We start from the raw sequence: 20,723 nt of genomic DNA, 5'->3' as shown, positions 1-20,723 counted from the left end.
AAAAATAAAATATTATAGTGCACTAACTGTCTAATAAATAAATAAAAATATAATATACTACCATGACAGTTATTCCAGATGGGGTAGTCAGAACCAATATATGTAAAATTTCGACGACATGCTGAATGAAGGGAAGATTTACCATACCCGATTAAAGGGAAAGGAAAGGAAAGATTTAATATATAACTGAGTACATTTAAAAGTCTACATAAGTATGTTCAAAATCTACCCTATACCCGTGTATAGGGTAGATTTTGAACATACTTACATACAACATACAACGGTGTAAGCACAGATTATTATTTTAGAATCCGTTAGTTTCTGTCCCCCCTCTTTAGTCCCTTACCTATAATAGTAAGGACCGCCTTGTGTCGCGGGTGCAGCTCCCTAATTATAATACAAATTAATTACAAACTGAGTGCAAAAGTGTGTGAAAGCAAGTGAAAACATCACCTGGACGCTGACGCTGACGCTGACGCTGGCCCGTGTTAAGGAGCTTAGGAAATCCTATCAATACCCTAATAACCTAATCAGTGGGTGTAACCTGAACAGACCACTCTACACAAGCAGCACCCGGTCACTAGTATGGCAAATGAGCAGCCATCATTGCACTAAACCATGTTCGAGGAAGCAAATAGACCCGGTCCACCACGTCGTCACCAGTTTAAACTTTATAGCGAGTATGAAATATAGCCTATAGCCTACCTGAGAAGATCTCCAATACTTTCTACCTAATGCGTGACATTTTAATGTAATAAATCTGAACAGACATACCCAATTACACGTCTCGGCATTAGAAGGATCACGGCATCAGGTAAATTGGTTTAGAGTTCGCGACGCAACAATATACCGGTCGTTACAAAATATATTTTAATAATTTAAAATTACGCATACCTAGTAAGATGATCTAACTAAACTATACTAGTAGTTTAAATTCGTAAGTGTGTCTGTTTATTACATTTCCACAATAAAATGTCTGACGGTGAGTGACGGTAGATTGTTGTGCGGGGACAAACATAGGCTATTTATATCAAAAAAAAGCAGATGAAGTCGTGGTAAATAGTTAGTGTTGTAAATGAAATTGTTATTTTGTGATAGATAGGACCCTGGAAACGGTTATAATCTACTTTTTCTAGCGAAGATTTTTGGAGGAGTAAAATGTTAATTCGTCTTTTTTATATATTTGTTTTTGATGACGATGGTGGCAAACAAACATACAGTCCATCTGATGGTAAACTGCTTCTGTAGCCTATAATGTTTATAATGTACAAACACTAACCTATATATTTGTTTTTGATGACGATATATATATACTTATATATATATATATACTTAATAAAAAGCAAACATTACTTTTCTTAACTTGAACGCCGGATAAGAACTGGTTAATTTTTCATTCCTCACACGTCATTCTGAATGACAGAGTGATCTTCTAACCGCAATTCCGTGTAGTTACGTGGGGCCCATAGTAATTTACTGTCCAGTAACACTTTTTTATACGAACACCACAGAATTTAACTAATAGCTCTTAATTAACCCAAATTGAGTTTTTACATCGCTCTTAGTATAATCAGACATTTAAGAAATCTTTTAAATCGTCATGGCCTATTTGTTGGCTACCCAAAGGATCCAAAGAAGACTTCGAATTAGTCTGTCACCATGGTATGGATCATTCATCCATACCCTGGACTGTCGCGTTTATAATATTAGTAAGATAAACAAATTTTTGATTAATTTTTAGTTAATCTTTCAAGAAAAAGCTACTGATTTTGATGAAACTTTATAGGCTTATACATAAGAATAACATATAGCCTATAAATTACATGCGGCTGATACCGCGGCCACAGCTGGTGAGTTTATATTTCTGACTGACTCTCCAGTTATAGGAACATTATTGTCAAACCAAATTAATCCGAGAGAATACCGGTAATTTGCTCACTTGCATTACATTTATTCAAAATTCAAAAATCATCATTTTCATGTAGCCGCTTATGAACATCAAATTTTACATTCTAATTTTAATTTTCTTCCTAACTTCCAGGACATTTTAACACACAGTCTTACTTTGGAAGTAGTTGGTCGCAGATTCGATTCTTCGTCCGGCACAAACATTTGTATTCATGAGTATGATTGTATCGGCCTGGGTATTTTCTTTGTAAATATGTATGTATTTAAGAAAAAAATATATATCTATGTATTTGTATCAGTTATCTAGTATTTACCCATAATACAGGCTTTAACTTGGGTCTAGATAGCGCTGTGTGAATTGTCCTGATATTATATATTATACTAGCTTTACACGCGACTTCGTTCGCATGGAATTTAACTTTATTTTTCTAAAACAAGCTTAAGTTACTCCTTATTACGTGAGCTAACTGCCAATAAAAGTCCCGTCAAAATCGGTCCAGCCATTTCAAAGATTAGCCGGAACAAACAGACTGACAGACAGACAAAAATTGTAAAAAATGTTATTTTGAAAAACTATTATTTCAATATTACAAACAGACACTCCAATTTTATTTATATCTATAGATGTATAGGTTATATATTATAATCACCACCATTGCCTGTTAACAATGCTTCTGATTCTCTTATCTATGATATCAGTCATGATCGTAGGTTATGTGTCAAATTTATTTCAATTTCAAGATTCTGAAACTCTAGAACACTAAATAATAAATGGAATTCATTTGACATTTATATAAGTATTTATGCGACGCCGAATTTGAAAATTCCTCAACCAAAAATATGAATGTCGAATCACTAATACGACTGAATTTATCGTCTGTTACCTAATGTAAAAAGCCGATAATCCCTTGTCTCTCCAAATTTGAAGGAGTCAGTGACAAATTACCTCCCCCGGCATTACGTGGTTCGTTACCTAAACGCAGTCATACAATGTATCTCAAATTGTATTCATGCTTTAACGAAGTGAGTAGTTTTTTTATTGTGAGAAGTGAGTAGTCGTATTAAAAATGGAACAGTGTTCAGTTGATTTAACATTTTATAATAATAATAATATCTTAAATCTATCGCCCAATACAAATATCGCATTGCAAAAAGCAGCAATATTACATACATGTCGTATCAAGGCATATTTTTTTTACAGGAGGATAAAATAACAATTAATTAAACATATATTATTCAGTCAGTATGTATATTCACTTCCACGCTACATTTTACTGATTAATTTCATCAAAGAAAATGTAGAGGGGAAAACCTATTCCACAAAAAAATAGAATTGTTTGTATGTCCATTGATCGTTAGTTCTTATGATATAAAGAAACAAATAAAAAAATACTATTGATGATCACATTTCAGTGGATAAATTGTATTTTTTTGTCTCGATAGCAGATTCTAATAGGGATTAAATTTAGTACAAGACCACAACACTATTGCAATAAACCGTTTCCCGAAGAATAAACGAAATAAGTTAACAATTGTCGTAGATACAATTTGAGATAAAAGCAAAAAATACAGGTCCTAGCATAGTAAAATTTATTTAAATAAAAGAAAAATAAGAACTAAGACGGCATGGTCTATTTTTTGTTTGTTTATTATACTCTTGGGAATATCTAAGGATGCTATTATTTTACAGGACCGTATTTTTCTAGAGGTTTTTCTAGTGTCTAATTGAACAGCCTGGTTTATTAATTGAGTCGCAATTTATGTACAACAGCGCGGTTTTACATAGAACTGTATTTGATTCAACGTAGAAATCTCCAAATTAAATTCGTAGAATTGATTTTATGTTCTTTGAAATTGTATATTGTAATAACAACCAGTACATAAAATTGTATAAGACGTTCAGGACAATACAGAATACTTTTTTTTAAGAAAATGTTTATTCAAATAAGTATTTATAATGAAATTATTAAGATTTACATAATAAAATAAATTGGTAGATTCATAATTAGTATTTAGTAATAATTATTTTATTTATGTACAAATGTATTTTTAAGAAAATTTGTGTATATTGATTGGAGTTAATAAACTACCCACAGTTTGACTTTAGTTTTGGATAATAGAGAATGATTAGATTTTTTATTCCAAACTTATTTCCACCCATGTGACGCCTACTTTATTTTTATGCTTGTCTGGAGATGATTGCGTTAGCGATCTATTGTTTTAATTTTCAATGTGTCTATTTTTAATGTTGGAGTAATCAAGAATTATAAATAAATAAAAACTTCAAACATATAATAAAACAAAGGCCAGATTTGCTACTGAATTATTTGTTCTTTTGTCGAGAATTTTATTATTAGAATTAAAATGGCTAAAAACTGTAGAATATTTATAGAAGTTTAGTAACTCTATTTTCATAGTCTGTATTAAAACAAATACATTTCTGAATGAACCATGTAAAATTCTAAATTTATTTGATAAAAGCTATAGTTGAGTTTCTCATTATATTTCTTCTGTGATTAATCTAAAAGTTATAACTCGGTGTTGCTCAACAGGCATGGGCCCAAAGTTTAAATTGTTTGTCGTCCCCAGATGATACGTGAATCCGTAGGTGGGCGTATCGAATACCCTTGCTACAAACTTGGCCTGTTTTAAACTATATATTACACTTGACTCTTTAGGTCAGGTAAGAGGTTGCATACAACGTGCATAGATATTACGCCACTTGAACAGGTATCTCAAAGGTATCCAGCTATCTATGTTCAGAGGATAGAGGATGCTAGAGGCTTGATTATATAACAGTATTGCAACTATTTTTTTACTGTTTATTTTAATTTTCAGTATTAAAATATTATATTATTTTACCTTCATATTATTTATTTAACCTTCATATTGTTTTCCAATTGATATTTAAACGACACGTAATAGTAAAATTGTCTTTTTTTTATGTACAACTGTAAACAAGCTGACATCTGATGGTAAGTGTTAAGCGTCGTCTATATACGAGTACATGAACAGCACCACGGATATCATGTAATTATTTGACGGATAAGTGTACCCTTGAAGAATTGCCATTCTGGAGATTATAAGATATCATATTAGTTAGGTATGATAGTAATTTGAATTCACACATTTCGACTTAAAAATTTTAAGTTACAAGTTACAACGATTTTTTATAAGATCTTCTTGTGATTAGCGCAGCTTTCCAGATTAAGTTTATTTGAATAAAGAATATTCTATTCTATTCTATGCACACGAAATCTGTGATTTCACTGCTCTTAAACTGAAATACAGCATACAAAGCCAGTCGCTTGGTAACAAAAAGTGTGAGATAAGCAGACACCTTTAAAATCTCGGTATATCAAAATTTATTTAAACATTTTGATGGAAGATATTCAGTACGAACAAGTAGTAAATATTATTTATTGTCTTCTATGGTTTGCATATTACAATCTTATATTCTTGCGATTGTTAAGGAATAGTGTCGTATTTAAACGTGATGAGATTTCTTTTATATTTCTACCAGTTTGTTACCTTTTAAGAGGACTAAGGTGTCATATGCCTCTAGTAAAAGTAATTACCCTGCCATACCTCACGTTTTAAAATTTGGTAACAGAGATACATACAGACGAACATATAGTTTTTAAGTAAATAATGGAATCACTAACCTTTCCCAACTGAGACGTCTTGGAGCATCAACAGCGACATCTTCAGGAGTCCCACGAACTCCCTGCGTGAGCAGCCTGGCCAATCTTGAGCTGGCACTGGAGCTGCCAGTACTAGATACTGATCCACGAGGTGTTGGTACTCTGAAACAAATAAACAATTTTTTATTATATAATATTATATATATTACTGGCTGACCCCATAAACGTTGTTTTGCCATATAAATTAAAATCGCTATTAAAAATAACGGTTGGTAGAAGGGTGAAAATTTAGAGTTGTATGTATTTATAATGCCACATCGTAAAAAATAAAATGTTAGGGGTATGAAAAATAGATAGTAGTCGATTCTCAAACCTACTTAATATATGTTTAAAATTTCATAAAAATCGATCAAGCCGTTTCAAAGGAGTACAGTGACTAACATTGTGACACGAGACTTTTACATTTATGATTACATATTATGTGAAAGATAGTATGTATAAAAGGAGAGTAAGACTCAGATATAACGGATGATAGGGATCAGTGGAGGAAGAGGACATACTGCGCCGACCACAAATAATGTTAAAAGGAAGGCAATGATGATATTATTATATATTACAACCCACTGCGGCTTCGTACGGGTGTACATATATTATATTCATAAACCTTTCTCTTGAATCACTCTATCTATTTTAAAAAAACCGTATCAAAATCCGTTGCTTAGTTTTAAAGATTTAAGCATACATAAGGACAGACAGACAGCGGCAGCGACTTTGTTTTATACTATGTAGTGATGATATTACTTATATTTTGAATAATTTGGGTAGTGAATCTATGGTCCTTATTGAATGAAATCCTTGATAGAAAATGCTTACCACCTACAAAGATACATTAAAATTTACATTAATTTTAATTTTATTAATTTTTGTCCAACTATAACAGATATCCAAATATCCAACATTTTTACCATTTTTTTTATTCCCGAGTGAATTAGTATGAAAGCATTCTAAATAATTAATCTATGTCTGGTTGTAAACCAATTTTTTTCTAATTTCTTTAGCTGTTTCTACTTTACTATTATTCTCAGAAACGGCTAATAGATTTGGGTTCGCTGTTCACTGCATAATTATTGTTATTTGGTGTTCAATATATATGTGTTGTAATAAGCTTCATGACAATCTTGTGTATATCATATTTTATACCAATTGGTTAACGAACAAAAGAATTATAAACTATAGTTATTACGAATAAAGCAACTTAAGTCGCGGACTCAGCTAATTTTATATAAGGGTTAGACCACAAATTAATTGATAAATTTTATCATAATTCACTTGTGCAAAGTTGCGAAATACCACTAGTTTTAGATAGATTAATAAACGCACGTGCATTCTGAGGGATTACAAACATGCTCCGGTTATTATGAAAGTTTGCAGCAGATACCCTTCATCTCCTGATCTTCCGGTAAATCTAGTAGATTACGTTATCGTGCTGAGAGAAAATCAGTTGACTCTTGGATTATAGATAAAAAGAATTCAAAATTAGAACTCTATAACTCAAAGATTACACTCCGAAATATGTGTCAAGATAGACTTTTAAAAAGTCGTCCGCGTACTTCAGTAGCTTTCGCAGGGGGTGTTTCAGATGAAGGATTGAGATAAGTAATTACAGGACGAGAGGCATGACATCTAGTTGTCCGGAATTATTATGTGACCGGGTTGACTGCCATTCCAATTACCTATATACATATAAAATTGCATGAAACAAGAAAATATTTACATTTGAATTTTTCAACAGTGATCTACGAAATCTAGAATATAATTTTATTACTAATATTTTTATGGAGTTATATAGCATATCGCTTATAGATAATTAATTAAGATTATTATAGCAGATAATGTAGCCTTTTTTAAAAATTACATTTAATTAAAACTCTAAGAACAACATTTCAATTTTTATAAATGACGGAAAATTATTATATGTATTCCTTCTTCAGGTCATTTTTCAGGTACGATAATAGAAGTCTGGCTTGCTTATCACACAATTCAATCTATTGAAAATAATATTCATGATCAATATTTTAATAAAAAATCAACAATATATCCAGAGCCTGCCTATTAATAAATTTCAATTTAAAATATCTCCCGAAGCAAATTATTTTGCCGTGCCTACAGGACTCCTCAATTATTTGCACGGAAATTATTTTTCTTTTGCATTTGTAAGTACCATACTTGGGAAGACGAATGGCTACTTTGCGGTGAAATAAAAATGCGAGCCGAGTAAATCTGTGACTAGGGACCACGATAAATCCGTTTTTTTACGTTATTTTATAACCTTTCCTTGAGATTGACGGTGGGTTTTCAACCAACTTGGAAAATAGTAGCACCATTTAATATCAGTCATGCGTTTACTTTACGAACTAGCTCCATTGTAATAAGAATCGAAATTTCGACATTCTGTGCCAACGCTCGAACAATGAATTCATATTAGTCTGAATTAGATTGAACTTTATGCAGTTGAAGACTTATTCTATCCTAACGTAGACTTTAGAGTATACTTTAGGAGAGAATAAGTCTTCAGCCGCACCATAAGTTTTTCCGCAGATTTGGAGTGCCTTCCAGATAGGGTGCCTGCTCTACTTCGCATTTTCTGCCGGTGATGCTGTAAAGGCCAGCTGCGGCCAACTGCATTATAATAATTCGAATATATAATAGTTTATTAAATCATTCATTAGCTGTAGTTATTTAATTTTTTTCTATACAATACATAATTTGTGACATGATATATAGCGCTATAAGACTTTTCAAGGAAATAACAAAAAGGTTAGTCAACATCAGAGAAGACCGAAGAGCGGGCAGCTACCTCGGACAAGGAATTAGTCTAGCCATTCAAATAGGGTAATAAATAAACGCTGCCAGTATCTTCGGAACCCTGCCTAAAGGGACTCTTCTTAATAATATGTTTTATTTATTATATTATATTTTTTATATTTTTTTAATTTTAGGTACTTAGTTGTACAAATAAGTTATGTAAATAAATTATTGTTACTTAATCATTTGTGACATTAATGATGACTTATGTGTACAGCCAATTGTTTTTGTTCGCAATCTGCCAATCCAATTATTGTACACGAAGTGAACAATACAAATTAGTTAATTAAATCAATTAATGGTTGTGTTAAATCAAGTCAATGCAAATAAAGTCCCGTTCTCCGGTTGTTAAAAATAATGATTCTATAACGATGTCAATATTACCATGTGTTAAGCGGTATTATTCTTCCATCACTGTAAATTTATCCTGACATCGGAACGTTCCATTATTCACGAGTCTTTGGAGGAAATCTGAATATTTCTTAAATTACAACAACCTTTTTAATGGTATTACAGAGAAGTGGTAGGAATTCTTTAATTTTAAATGATTCGTTATTTTTGTAACTGGAATTGCAAACAAGGCGACGGCCAATGATGTCATAAAGTATAAATCATCACTTATAATACATGCACAGCATTATCAATATCATATCGTCATACTCGTTGCACCCCTCATACCTGCCATTATAATAACCATAATAACTCAGGACAATTCACACAGCACCATCTAGTCCCAAGCTAAGCAGAGCTCGTGTTATAGATACTTGACGACTAATACAAATGCTTAATTCCCTTTTTTTTCGTAAATACATACATAATAAATTTCGTAAACACTACAAATATTTTGTAGTTTGTACTATGTGAGGAATCGAACCCGCGACCATCCGAAGTAAGGAGGTATGCTAAACCGCTAGACTATAGGAGCCACAGAGGACTAAGGAATGTGTCTTATCTTCATAGTTTACTGTGCATGTACTAACATAGTTACTGTATATGTATTGTGCAAAACGTCACTCAGTAATAAAACAATGCAAGTATATTTTTTTTATATATTACAATTATAAATGTCTTTTCTTGTCATATATTATATAAAGGGGTTATTAGATAATCCTTACTAATATTACAAATAAGATAATATTACATACAAATATTAATATAATAAATGCGAATGAAACATTTTTAAAGACAGAAAATTGAAATTTATTTTTTAGGCTGTTGATTAAATATAAATAAATATATCATTCAAAGTTTGTAAAAATGTTACTCTTAAGGGGGCAAAATAAAAAAGGAAATGAAATGATGAAAGTCGTAATTTTTGAAGCTAGAACGATGAAACTTTTCCTTAAGCTATTTTGGTTTAGATTATTGAAGATTTTTTCTTTATTTGGTCAAGGTCACTATAACACGCGGGCGAAGTTGCGGGTACAGCTAGTTGTGATATAAATAACATATCCTTGCATATGACTTTACAAAGTTTTCCTCTGATCGTTTCTGCGAACATTAGTTTCCAATATTAGTCTGTTCTCGAAATGACTGGTTTTACGTGTGAAATATTAACGACCGTGAAGCTGTTATACCGTCTATATATGCAACACTAATTAGCAAATACAACTGCAGCTTGCTGAGGCCATTCTAAATTCACACTTAGCACCATGCAAGGTAGTAAGCATTAAAAATTAAACGGAGCACTTGAGATAAAGTGCTAACCGTCGCCAGTAGATAGTAAATACAATGCATGCAGAACGTAACGGATATGGCAACACACATTTGACGGCCTCGGTGCTCCAACGGTTTAGCACACCGACTTATTTACCATGGTCGCGGGTTCGATTCCTCGCACGGCAGAAACATTTTTATATTTGTATACATGAGTATAATGGTTTGTATCTGGTCTGGGTATTTTCTATGTACATTGACGATGTATTTACAAAAATATATTACTATTTTTATGTTTTTTTACCTTATATTTAAGTATTTGTATCAATCGTCTCTCCCATAATACAAGTTCTGCTAAACTTGGGACAAGAAAGAGAGCTATGTGAAATTGTACTGAGATATTATGACTTCCGTGATAAACCTTTGCTTTGCTTTGTGAGGCGAGAGTATCATTAGTATTGAGTAATAGTGGAGCCCATTGCTAATAATGTACCATATCATAGTTCTCTGGAAATCTCCAGGAGAAACCGCGTGGAGATCATGATAAGGTGTTAAATTCCTAGCGAATTTGGCACGATGGACTAACTGACCTGACCTCATACTCATCTTATCATCCTCCACTGATTCCCCGCGAGTGTATACCGTTAGGGCAAGCGAGTGCACCATTCCATTATATCATGTACATATATATTGTACCTCATCCGTTGTTATTTCTAATAATTAAGGATATTTCGGTAATATATCGTCGATTAAATAGAAAAATGTAATTTTTCGAAATTAGAAGATAGAATTGCCTCCTTTTATATGAGTCAATTAAATTAATCACGCCATCTTAATCACTATCTAAATACTTTTAACTATCTTAATACTGCTGTGTAAATTTAAAACTTTAAAGGAAAAAATAATTAAAATATATTTAAAAAAACTTTAAATGCTTGTCTTGTAATAAAAATGTACATTTTGAATACTGCCATTTTCCTATTTAACTTTATTTAACCCACGATATATTATTGACCGCCACTCATTTTGACTCGGTGGTCCAACGGTTTAGCATACAGCGGTAGCACTCAAGATGGCAACGGGTTCAATTTCTCGAACGGTACAAATATTTGTATTCATGAGTATGATTGTTTGTATTAGTCCGAGTATTTTATATGTATGTATTTACGAAAAAAAGTATGTAATTATTTATATAGTATTGGTATCAGTTGTCTAGTACCCAGAACACAAGCTCTGCTTTGTTTAGGGTTGGGACTAGATGGTGTCCTGAAATACTATTATTACTGTTCAGTCTATGTTATTCGCTATTATTATAAATAGAAGAAATTACAAACAACAGATCAAATCGTCCCTCTCTATATGATTAAGGCATCATATCTCAGTAAATGTAACATTAATACCGCATGAGACATATCAAGGAAGTCACAATGTGTTTTGTCACGGGCATATCTCACCCTTTAAACCTGAATACGACTTGTAAAGGAAGGTTAGTCGCAAATGTAGATGAGATAAAATATAGAATTTCCCTCTATACATGTTTTCTCTCTGTGTTAATAAAGATTTATCCACATAACATTATTATGCAGAGAGGTCACATTAAATTTGTTGGTTACATTTAACTAAAAAACTTACCCGATTTTAGAATATTTTTCACTTATCGCGAGTAATGTACTGTAGTAAAAAAATTTATATATCATTTTTTATGTAATTAGAATGTCAAACAAGCTGCTTGTCCAGATTGCCGGCAACCGTCGCCTATATAAACAGCATTACGGACAATACGTTATCATGAGACATCCGTGATATAACGCATACGTTTTTATTCCAGAAGACTAAGATCTAATACCTCTTATCCCGTAATTTCATGGCCTAATCAAATCCTACAACCAAACACAGCTTACAAAACAAGCTGTTTGGCGGTTGAAATAAGTGAGGTGTCCCGCGGACGACTTTCACAAAGTGTGTCTCTTGCAAATGTCTACATTATTTGCTTTCATGTGAAGCCGGTTTAAGTAGCTTCTATGTGTATAATTCGCTGTTTAAAGAAGAATATACAATTCGTTCCATTAAAGGGAAAATAACAGCCCGAGGACGCGTCCAGTAATTTAAAATTATTTCGCCCTGAGACTGAAATTTTAACAATATAAGGGGACTGTTTGTTTTGATGTAGTGGTTTTAATTAAAAGTTGGTAGCGTTAAGTAAACGGTAGCATAATGCTTTCGTGATTACAGTTTCTTTAGAAAACAATAGATAGTTTAAAGTTCAGAAGTGTTTATACTTTGCTTGCGTCCCTCCTTGTAATACAATCTATTGTCACGTCCATTAAGACCCGTTTAGCCGTTAAACAGAGTGGAGAAACCTGAAAGTATAATGAACAGAAACGCTTGCATTTATTTCTGGCTTCATTTTTACTCTAACATTTTTATAATTATATACAGAAATTTGATGTATTTTTTCGTATTTTAGCTCTCCATACTACGGGGTATGTGTTACCTTATTCTTCTTGAAATGTCCCGGATGTCTTGTCCGGATGAAATCAAAACGGATGTTTCGAAAAAGACAGCATGTGAATAGTAAGTCTATATAGCTATAATTAAAATAATACCTTATTTTGTATTGTTTGTTATTTTTTATTAAGTAATAAGGAATAAACCCACCTGCATTAATGTTGTACATTGTCTGAGCATCATTGATGGATTATAACATCAAGATGACTTTAGCCAGTTAGCGTATAGTAATGGATTTAGTTGGAATTATCCATGATTATTTCCAGGTAGGCATCCACGCGGTCAATAGCATGCTAGCTCATTAGTCGTCGCTACTAATAATCCCTTAACCCTCAATTTCTTAGAAACCATTGTGATAAATTTGTGGTAAATTTATCACGATGGTATAGCTGACCTGATCTCATTTTCAACATATCATCCGCCGGGGGGAAGGGATTTACCATGTCAGTTTGACCTCTCTACACGGTTTCTCCTGGGAACGTGATAAATTCTTGATGAATTTGTCACGACTTACTGACCTGACCTAATGTTCAGCTTATCATCCTCCATTGGTGCCCCATTAGCGCAAGCGGTTGCGCCATTATCATCCCTAAAAACAAAAAACCTATCATCCGCCACTGATGTCCCGCTACCGTAAAAAAACAGTGGGGCCACTAACGGTCATAACTAACAAACCCTAACAAAGTAGGCTATAGGAAACAAACTGGAACATTAAATTGAAAAATCTCCAAAGCTAATAGTCAGGTATTGTACCAAGTTAGAACATTACGAAAGTTTGAACTGTCTAAGTTCTAAACTTGGCGAAACTAAGGATGTTAATGTAAGGGCCTATAATAACGTATGAGGGTGACAGACGCGACCACTTTATAGTGTAACTATCATATATGCGGTCAAAATTCGTCTTATAATTGAAGCCATTTAAGAAAACAAGTTTATTACGATCTAATAAGAAATTAAATAGGAATTTTGCGATTTCCTTAACACATAATTTAGCTTATGAAACAGAGGCAATAAATCAATGTAATCAGGATTTTCTTGCTACAAAGTACAAAGATTGACACATTCCATACGGTCAGTATGGGATGAGTAAAAGAGTCATCTCTCTTTAGGAAATGGGATGAAAAAGAATGGTGACAAATTTTATTATTAATGTATTGCTATAAGTAATACTACATAACTAAAAATTTATTTTACAGATATATACTTAATTTATATAGGCTTATAATAATTATGATTACTATAATCTAAGAAAATTCACATAATGCCATCTAGTCCCAAGCTAAACAGAGCTTGTATTATGGATACTAGACAACTGATATAAATACTTACATAATTTTTTTTGTAAGTACATACATAATACAATGTATATTGACAATACTCAAAACAATACAAACAATCTTAGTCATGAATAGAAATGTTAGAATCGTAAGAGGAATTGAACCCGCGACCATCGGAGCTGTGCTAAACCACAAGAGCACCGAGGTTGTCTCAGTACTTAAGTAACAATAATACAAAAATACAAATAAAAAAATTACGGCAAAGTATCTAAATAACCCATCTGAGACTACACTTTAGGATATATATGTATCCTTAATAATTTGTACATCGTGCAAATAAAAGTTAAGGTAAAAATCGTAAATTCGACAATAGGAAGCCCGAAGTAACAACTTGAAGTTTCTCAGCAAAGTTAGCAAGTTTGGGAAACTGGTAAACTTTGTTTAACCTGCAACCCTTGGATTTGGGGGAGAACGTGTCCGGATAAATAAACATAATCTTGCATTGTAATCGAAAGGGATAAAGGTGCTGTAATAGTACGGAATTATTTTACGTTGCGGGAAAGCTTCGCCAACTTAGAGCTTAAGACAGTAATATGGTGATAACGTAAAAGTGCAAAATTAACATAAGCTTCCGTTCTTATAGGTGCTACGTGTGTATTCGGAAGCTTATGTCAATCCCTTACATTCTCTTATAGTTTTATATGTTATAGTCTCTATATATGTAAGAGTTTTGTGGTCCAGTAGTTTACGAAGTATATTAGAGACCTGAAATCTCATACATTGTTTAAACGAAAACTGAAGAATTGGCTGTCACTTTTATCCACTAAAAAGGAACACTTTCCTATAATTTGCATGTCTATTATGGTAAATTTTGCTGATCAATAATATTTTATGTAACATCTTATCTACTGTCGTCTATCCATATTTCGCAAATATTTTATTTAATTTCAAAGATAGTAAGTTTGAATGTGACTGACACGAAATTTTTTTGTGTTATTTATTATTTCTGACTGATCGTGATTAAAATATCAATATTACGCCAATGGAATTCGTAAGATTGCGGTAGAACGCTGAATTTAGTTTAGATTGAAGGTCGAATTGCTTTGTTTGTAGACTCTGTTGATTGAATGAAATTTCATTGTTATGATATAGGACAGTATATTACCTCACTTTCTTGACGACCTCGTAGTTTAGCGGACTAAGACACCGCTTTACGACCGATGGTCGCAAGTTCGATTCCTCGCACGGCACAAACATTTGTATGCATAAGTATGATTGTTTGTATTGGTCTGGATGTTTTCTATGTATAATATGTATGTATTTACAAAAAAAAAATATCTATGTATATGTATCAATTATCTAGTACCCATAACATAAGCTTTAACTAGCTTAACTTGGTTCTAGATGGCGCTGTGTGAATTGTCCTGAGATTATTATTATTATTATTATAAAGTCAATAATATGCTTTATCGACTACAGTATAAGTAAAATTCATTATCTTTATCTTCATTCTATCATCACATCATCATCTCAACTCTACATCCTTTTTTTAGTAGAATACACTGACGATCAAATACCCAATAGATCTAACAATAATAATAAGAAGTAATATTCAAACTTGACATGATCGTACGCCCGCTATGTACTAAATTTCGTTAATTCTATTTCCAATATATCCAATAATCTTCTTTCGACGTAAACTTTATGTAGGAATTAATACAAATTAGTCTTACTAAAATTGTAGCCAATAATTGACACGTTTCGCATATTAACTTTTGGCTCTAAATCTTAAATAACATGCAAGAATTGAACCAAGAATGCAGACATTCTAAATCTGAAGCTGATGGTTTCTCTCATCAAACGAGATTCATTTATCGATATCAGATCAATCAACATACAATGTTACGTACACTCGACCGTCGAAGTTTCGAAGATATATATTGAAATGAAATCGTTCATTTAATATTCGAATTTTGAACGAATATTACAGCGACTGAAATCGAAGATCATCTCACCAGATTTATATTTTATTAGATTAAATTTTAGATGCAGTTCGTGCTAAATCGAAACATGCCATATTTATATGCACGTGTTACACATACATGCATAGCAATAAGGCATTAGCACAGATAACATAATATTACATAGCATTAGTATTATATATAATATTTATACATATATAGTACATAACCTACCATATGCTCTTTCCGAAATTTTTGTGAAAAACCAATATCTGTTGCATGGTGGTGAAGTAAGCGAAAAATTAATAAGAAACAACTTTACTACATATACCATATATTGATTATACTTCTCACAATTGACTTAAAAACTTTTATTAAATAACTTCACTAACCTAATCCCTACCCTACGAAATTAAAACTTACCTTACTTAACTTATATACAACTTACAATACTTTGGCCAAAGCAGTTGCCACAAAGTTTACTAGTTGCACACTATTTTTGAATTCTTCCATCGTAGTTTACATCGCAGTTTCATGTATATATATATACATGTATATAAACTCGCCATATAAATAGTGAAAAATCGAAATCCGTTGAGTAGTTCCGAAGTAAGCAGATAATCAAACGAAATCTGCGGCTTTACAATATGCTATGTCTTGCTTTGTCTAGTTAACCAGTTGCACGGTTACATTTAAAGACGGACTATTTTTAGATTTTTCCATCGTCGACGAATCCGTAAATCTGTGTCAAAAATGTAAATTCGTGTGGCCACTTCGCACAGGAAGTTAAGAAAATAAATTTGTGCCGTTGTCTGCCTTTAGTAAACACTGATTTGAATAACATTTTGTTTCTAGCGATATATTGTAACAGCAGACGTAAGGCTGATACTCTTGTTTTACCAAAATCCTAAATACTGGAGGGTAATTTCTAAAGTATTAGTTTTTAAATATACATATTATATATGTATTTAGGATCGGATTATTAGCATACTGTTCATTGCTATTTGTCCTTACGGGGTTATAGGCTAGATGACTATGACTAAAAATTTAAGGAAGAGATTCTTATAAAACTAATAGTAGTAGGTTGAGTTCGATGTTAACGCACCGGAAACCGCTGACAAATTCACCAGGAATTTATCACGATGGTTAATTTCCAGGGGGAACCGGTACGATGAGTGAATGGGTCCATAACTTCAATAGTAGTAGGTTCAGTTCGATGTTAACGCGGAAACCGTCGATGAGTGACTCTACCGTCAGCATAGGCAAGCGTTAAACATTTAAAACAATCGAATATTATACAAATTATATTATTGCCTTAATAGCTTAATAAATTACTCGTCAGCGCAGACAGGCGAGACAATCTTTATTCATCCATTTAAAAATCTAATATTATAAAATAAATAATGATTTTACATAAATAATTAATTTTTCTTACCTTGATGGCTTAACCAATTACTATTTTTAATATTCTTAGTAATAATTTTGTGAAAAAAAACATTTTAAGTAATAATTTTAAAAGCCAATTAAACTCCATTCACAGAAACAGTTTGTTTATACATGACGTTACCACTTATGTATACAAAATAAAATAATAACTTAAACCGATTAGTAACTAATATTAAAATAACAAATAAAAAGGTATATTTTAAATCTGCCATATTCGTAGCATTTGATTTATGAATTTTTTTCAAGTAAGGTCACGTGAACTACTTTAGGATCTTCAAAAGTTTGAGAATTTCGACATTCACAGGTTTATTGACTTTAAAATGTCAGACATTCTATAAATAATTAAACATTCTCAATACTAATTTCAATATAGACATCAGCTCTTCGCAATTCTTGTTTACCGTAAGTATTATTGGAAAGCGTAATGCATTCGGTGTTTTTTTTCACCGGTGTACTTCGCCTGAGAAACGAGAAATCAGACGAAGATTCTGTAAGTGAAGTGAAAGGTTATTAAACGGTGTAATGCTCCCAAGTAATTGAAATCCTTCTCTGTTCAGAACAGGTTTGCAGATCAGACGCTAGATTTCTTAACCTACGAGTAGCTGCTTCAATAGTCTATGAAGAACAAAAGAGTTGCGAGTATGCGGTAAATCAATATAACCAGTTTTATTGTATTACTTGCTCAAATAAACAAACTGTGATGTTTGTTTTTTTATAACTTACACCAGTTCATTAATTAACTTTTATGTGAAAGTATGTACGCGGAGGTACACTTCGTACGAAATCATCTCCATGGCGACCTCTATCTTACATATTTCTGCCACCAAGCAGCTTGTAAGGTAAGTTGTTTTATCATCCGAAATAACATACCTTACAGGGTTGAGGTTTTTTTATACTACCGCGTCGGCATCAAACGGTAACCGTAGCCTATGGATGCCTGAAACTGTCGGTCACTGCGTACTGCTACGAAACCATAATATACCTTCTTGAAAAATCCCATTATTAAAAATACGGTCCGGAGGTATGCCATCTAGTCTACGTATAACGTAATATAGAATAGATCTATGAAGTTCGCAGTGCTACAGGTCCAAGCTCCTGGCAATAGACTAAATTCCCCAATAAAAAAAAGACGTAACATCCATTTAATTATTATTCTAGTTACCTAATATAAAAATAAAGCAAATAGGTGCCAAAATTACTTCAAAGAAAGAAAAAGGAACTAACAATTAACGAATATACAACGAATACAATATACATATAGCGTAGCATTATAATTACTGTCTGTAATATTTATAGAGTACATGAGTCTGTATTGTTAAATATTTGATAGTATTGTGAGGGGTGGACAGATATTAATTTCTCAATATTGATTGACTGTAGAACGTCAAGTTTGTGCGGTGTATTTTAGTTAGCTATTTGGCCTGTAATATACAAATAAAAATATATTCATGCCGTACTTATCTATTTATTCTGATGGACTTATAGATTTGACATATATAAGTCTGTAATAGACCTACGTGAATAAAGAAATTATGTTTTTTTTAATGTTATGTCTGGGAATACTGGACCAAAATAAAGAAATGACGTGTCGTTCTCACTCTTTACTTTAGGACAAAACGTCTTTACTGAAGTACCTTGTGTACTAAGCTGTATAAGTTACTATAGATTTTTGACTATCCCACGAGGCACCTTTAATTTTCTATAATTAAAGAGCTCTAAGATGTTGACCAAGGATGTAAGCCATCTCCATTCAAAATTTCATTTAAATCGACCCAACAGTTACAAACAAACAAACAGATAAACAGACAGAAACAATAAATTAGAAACAAAATCTAAATACGTTCTTTTTCATTTCTAACATCCCTCTGACTTGGTTTTTGGCGTTTTTTTCTATACATAGACATTCGACTTCTACAGTTTTATTATATATGTAGATTATACTCAAACATTCAGATAAAATTAACTATTTTAAGACTTATGCAATCTACAAGTTAATAATAACCCAGAACAATACACAGATCTAATCCCATGCTAAGCAGAACTTATGTACTGTCATCATTACTAGACAACTGATAGAATACTTACACACATTTTTTTTCTAAATACAATCATAATTTACATAGGAAACACTCAGACCAATACAAACAATCATGCTCATGAATTGAAATGATTGTGTCGTACGAGAAATAGAACCCACGACGACCGGAGGTCTAAACCGTCAAGTTAACTAATTATTTATTCATTTTACATATTACAATAGTAGAACTATTCTTATTCGTTGTTATTTTTATAGATTAATTAAATTTACGTTACTACTGCAGCGTTACAGTTGTTGATTAGAAACTACCCCTTTGGGCTAGTTATATTACTTGTCGGAACAGTGGGACCATCGCAGCAAGAAAACATAGTATCCGAGTAACAAATTATTACTAGACAAGAAATACATATAGGCAAGTATAGCCTTGGCTATTTCTAGTAATATATTTTTCTGAATATTATAATATAATTATACGTTTGGGGTTAGTTATTTCAGATGAGGTTGGTTCTAATTAAAATACATCAAAATGGAATTTAAATTTGTCTTGTTAATTTGAATTTTAGTCTCTTAGTTATTTTATCTATCCTTTTTTTATTTTACATGCAAATAGTGATAACTAAATAAAAGATGGTTTTATATATTCGTTATAGCATTATTTTCGATGACACCGCACTGACAGCTGGTGTCAAGCTGCCACTTATGGAGAAACTGACAAAAATAGCTACTGACTGAAGTGAACTCTACGATTTATCACCAATTTGTGTCGAGTTATAAGAGTTTTGTTATATTTTATTCTTGAAGAAAAGTATCGAAAAAAGCTGTACATTCTAATTCATAGATATTGTCATATTACATGTATAAAAATATACATATTACACAACCAACCAAGGAAATTCGCTAAATATTAATTGATTGCCTTTTCGCTACAGTTTTTAAAGTCTAATGTGTGCTGAAAATTTGTTGGGTGTTGGTGAAGTTTTAGACACTAGCAGTTTTTTAAACTACCATATGTCCGACTGCCAAGATGAGATTATTCTAATAGAGCTATAAATATAACCGTAAATTAATAAATTCATGCTTTTGGGAACAAAAATATTTAAAAAATTGTAGTGCTTCATTATCTGTCCAACCATACTAATATTATATGCTAAGTGCGAAAGCGCGTAAAATCCTTTTCATAACTTACTGAACACAAATAAATAAAATTTAACATACATACAATATTACACATACATATGGTTCTCTTTTATATCAAAAACAATCCAGAAGTGTACAGTACAGAAAGCAATATAAATGAATAGGAGGAGTCCTCTCAGTACATTTAAAGTTACAATACACCCCATGTGAGGTTGACTTCCACGCGGTTCATCTAAAGCCATTGTAGTAAATTGCTATTTGCCAAAATGGGCTAACTAACCTG

The 20,723-nt window shown here is 32.2% G+C and overlaps 1 protein-coding gene across 1 annotated transcript in view; it reads right to left on the bottom strand.

The window, feature by feature from the left end:
* LOC131843847 (ankyrin repeat and fibronectin type-III domain-containing protein 1-like) overlaps positions 1 to 20,723 on the bottom strand; it is a 273,742-nt gene that overhangs the window by 115,329 nt on the left and 137,690 nt on the right. Inside the window, exon 5 of the mRNA XM_059192602.1 lies at positions 5,574 to 5,714. Coding sequence (XP_059048585.1) covers positions 5,574 to 5,714 — 141 coding nt within the window. The remainder of the gene's footprint in view (positions 1 to 5,573; positions 5,715 to 20,723) is intronic.

The sequence above is a fragment of the Achroia grisella genome, unplaced genomic scaffold (genome assembly GCF_030625045.1).
Source record: "Achroia grisella isolate CSIRO2021 unplaced genomic scaffold, CSIRO_AGI_Agris_v1 utg352, whole genome shotgun sequence".
Taxonomy (NCBI): Eukaryota; Metazoa; Arthropoda; class Insecta; order Lepidoptera; family Pyralidae; genus Achroia; species Achroia grisella.
Note: the sequence above shows the minus strand (reverse complement) of the source record. Positions and strands in the feature narration are given on the sequence as shown.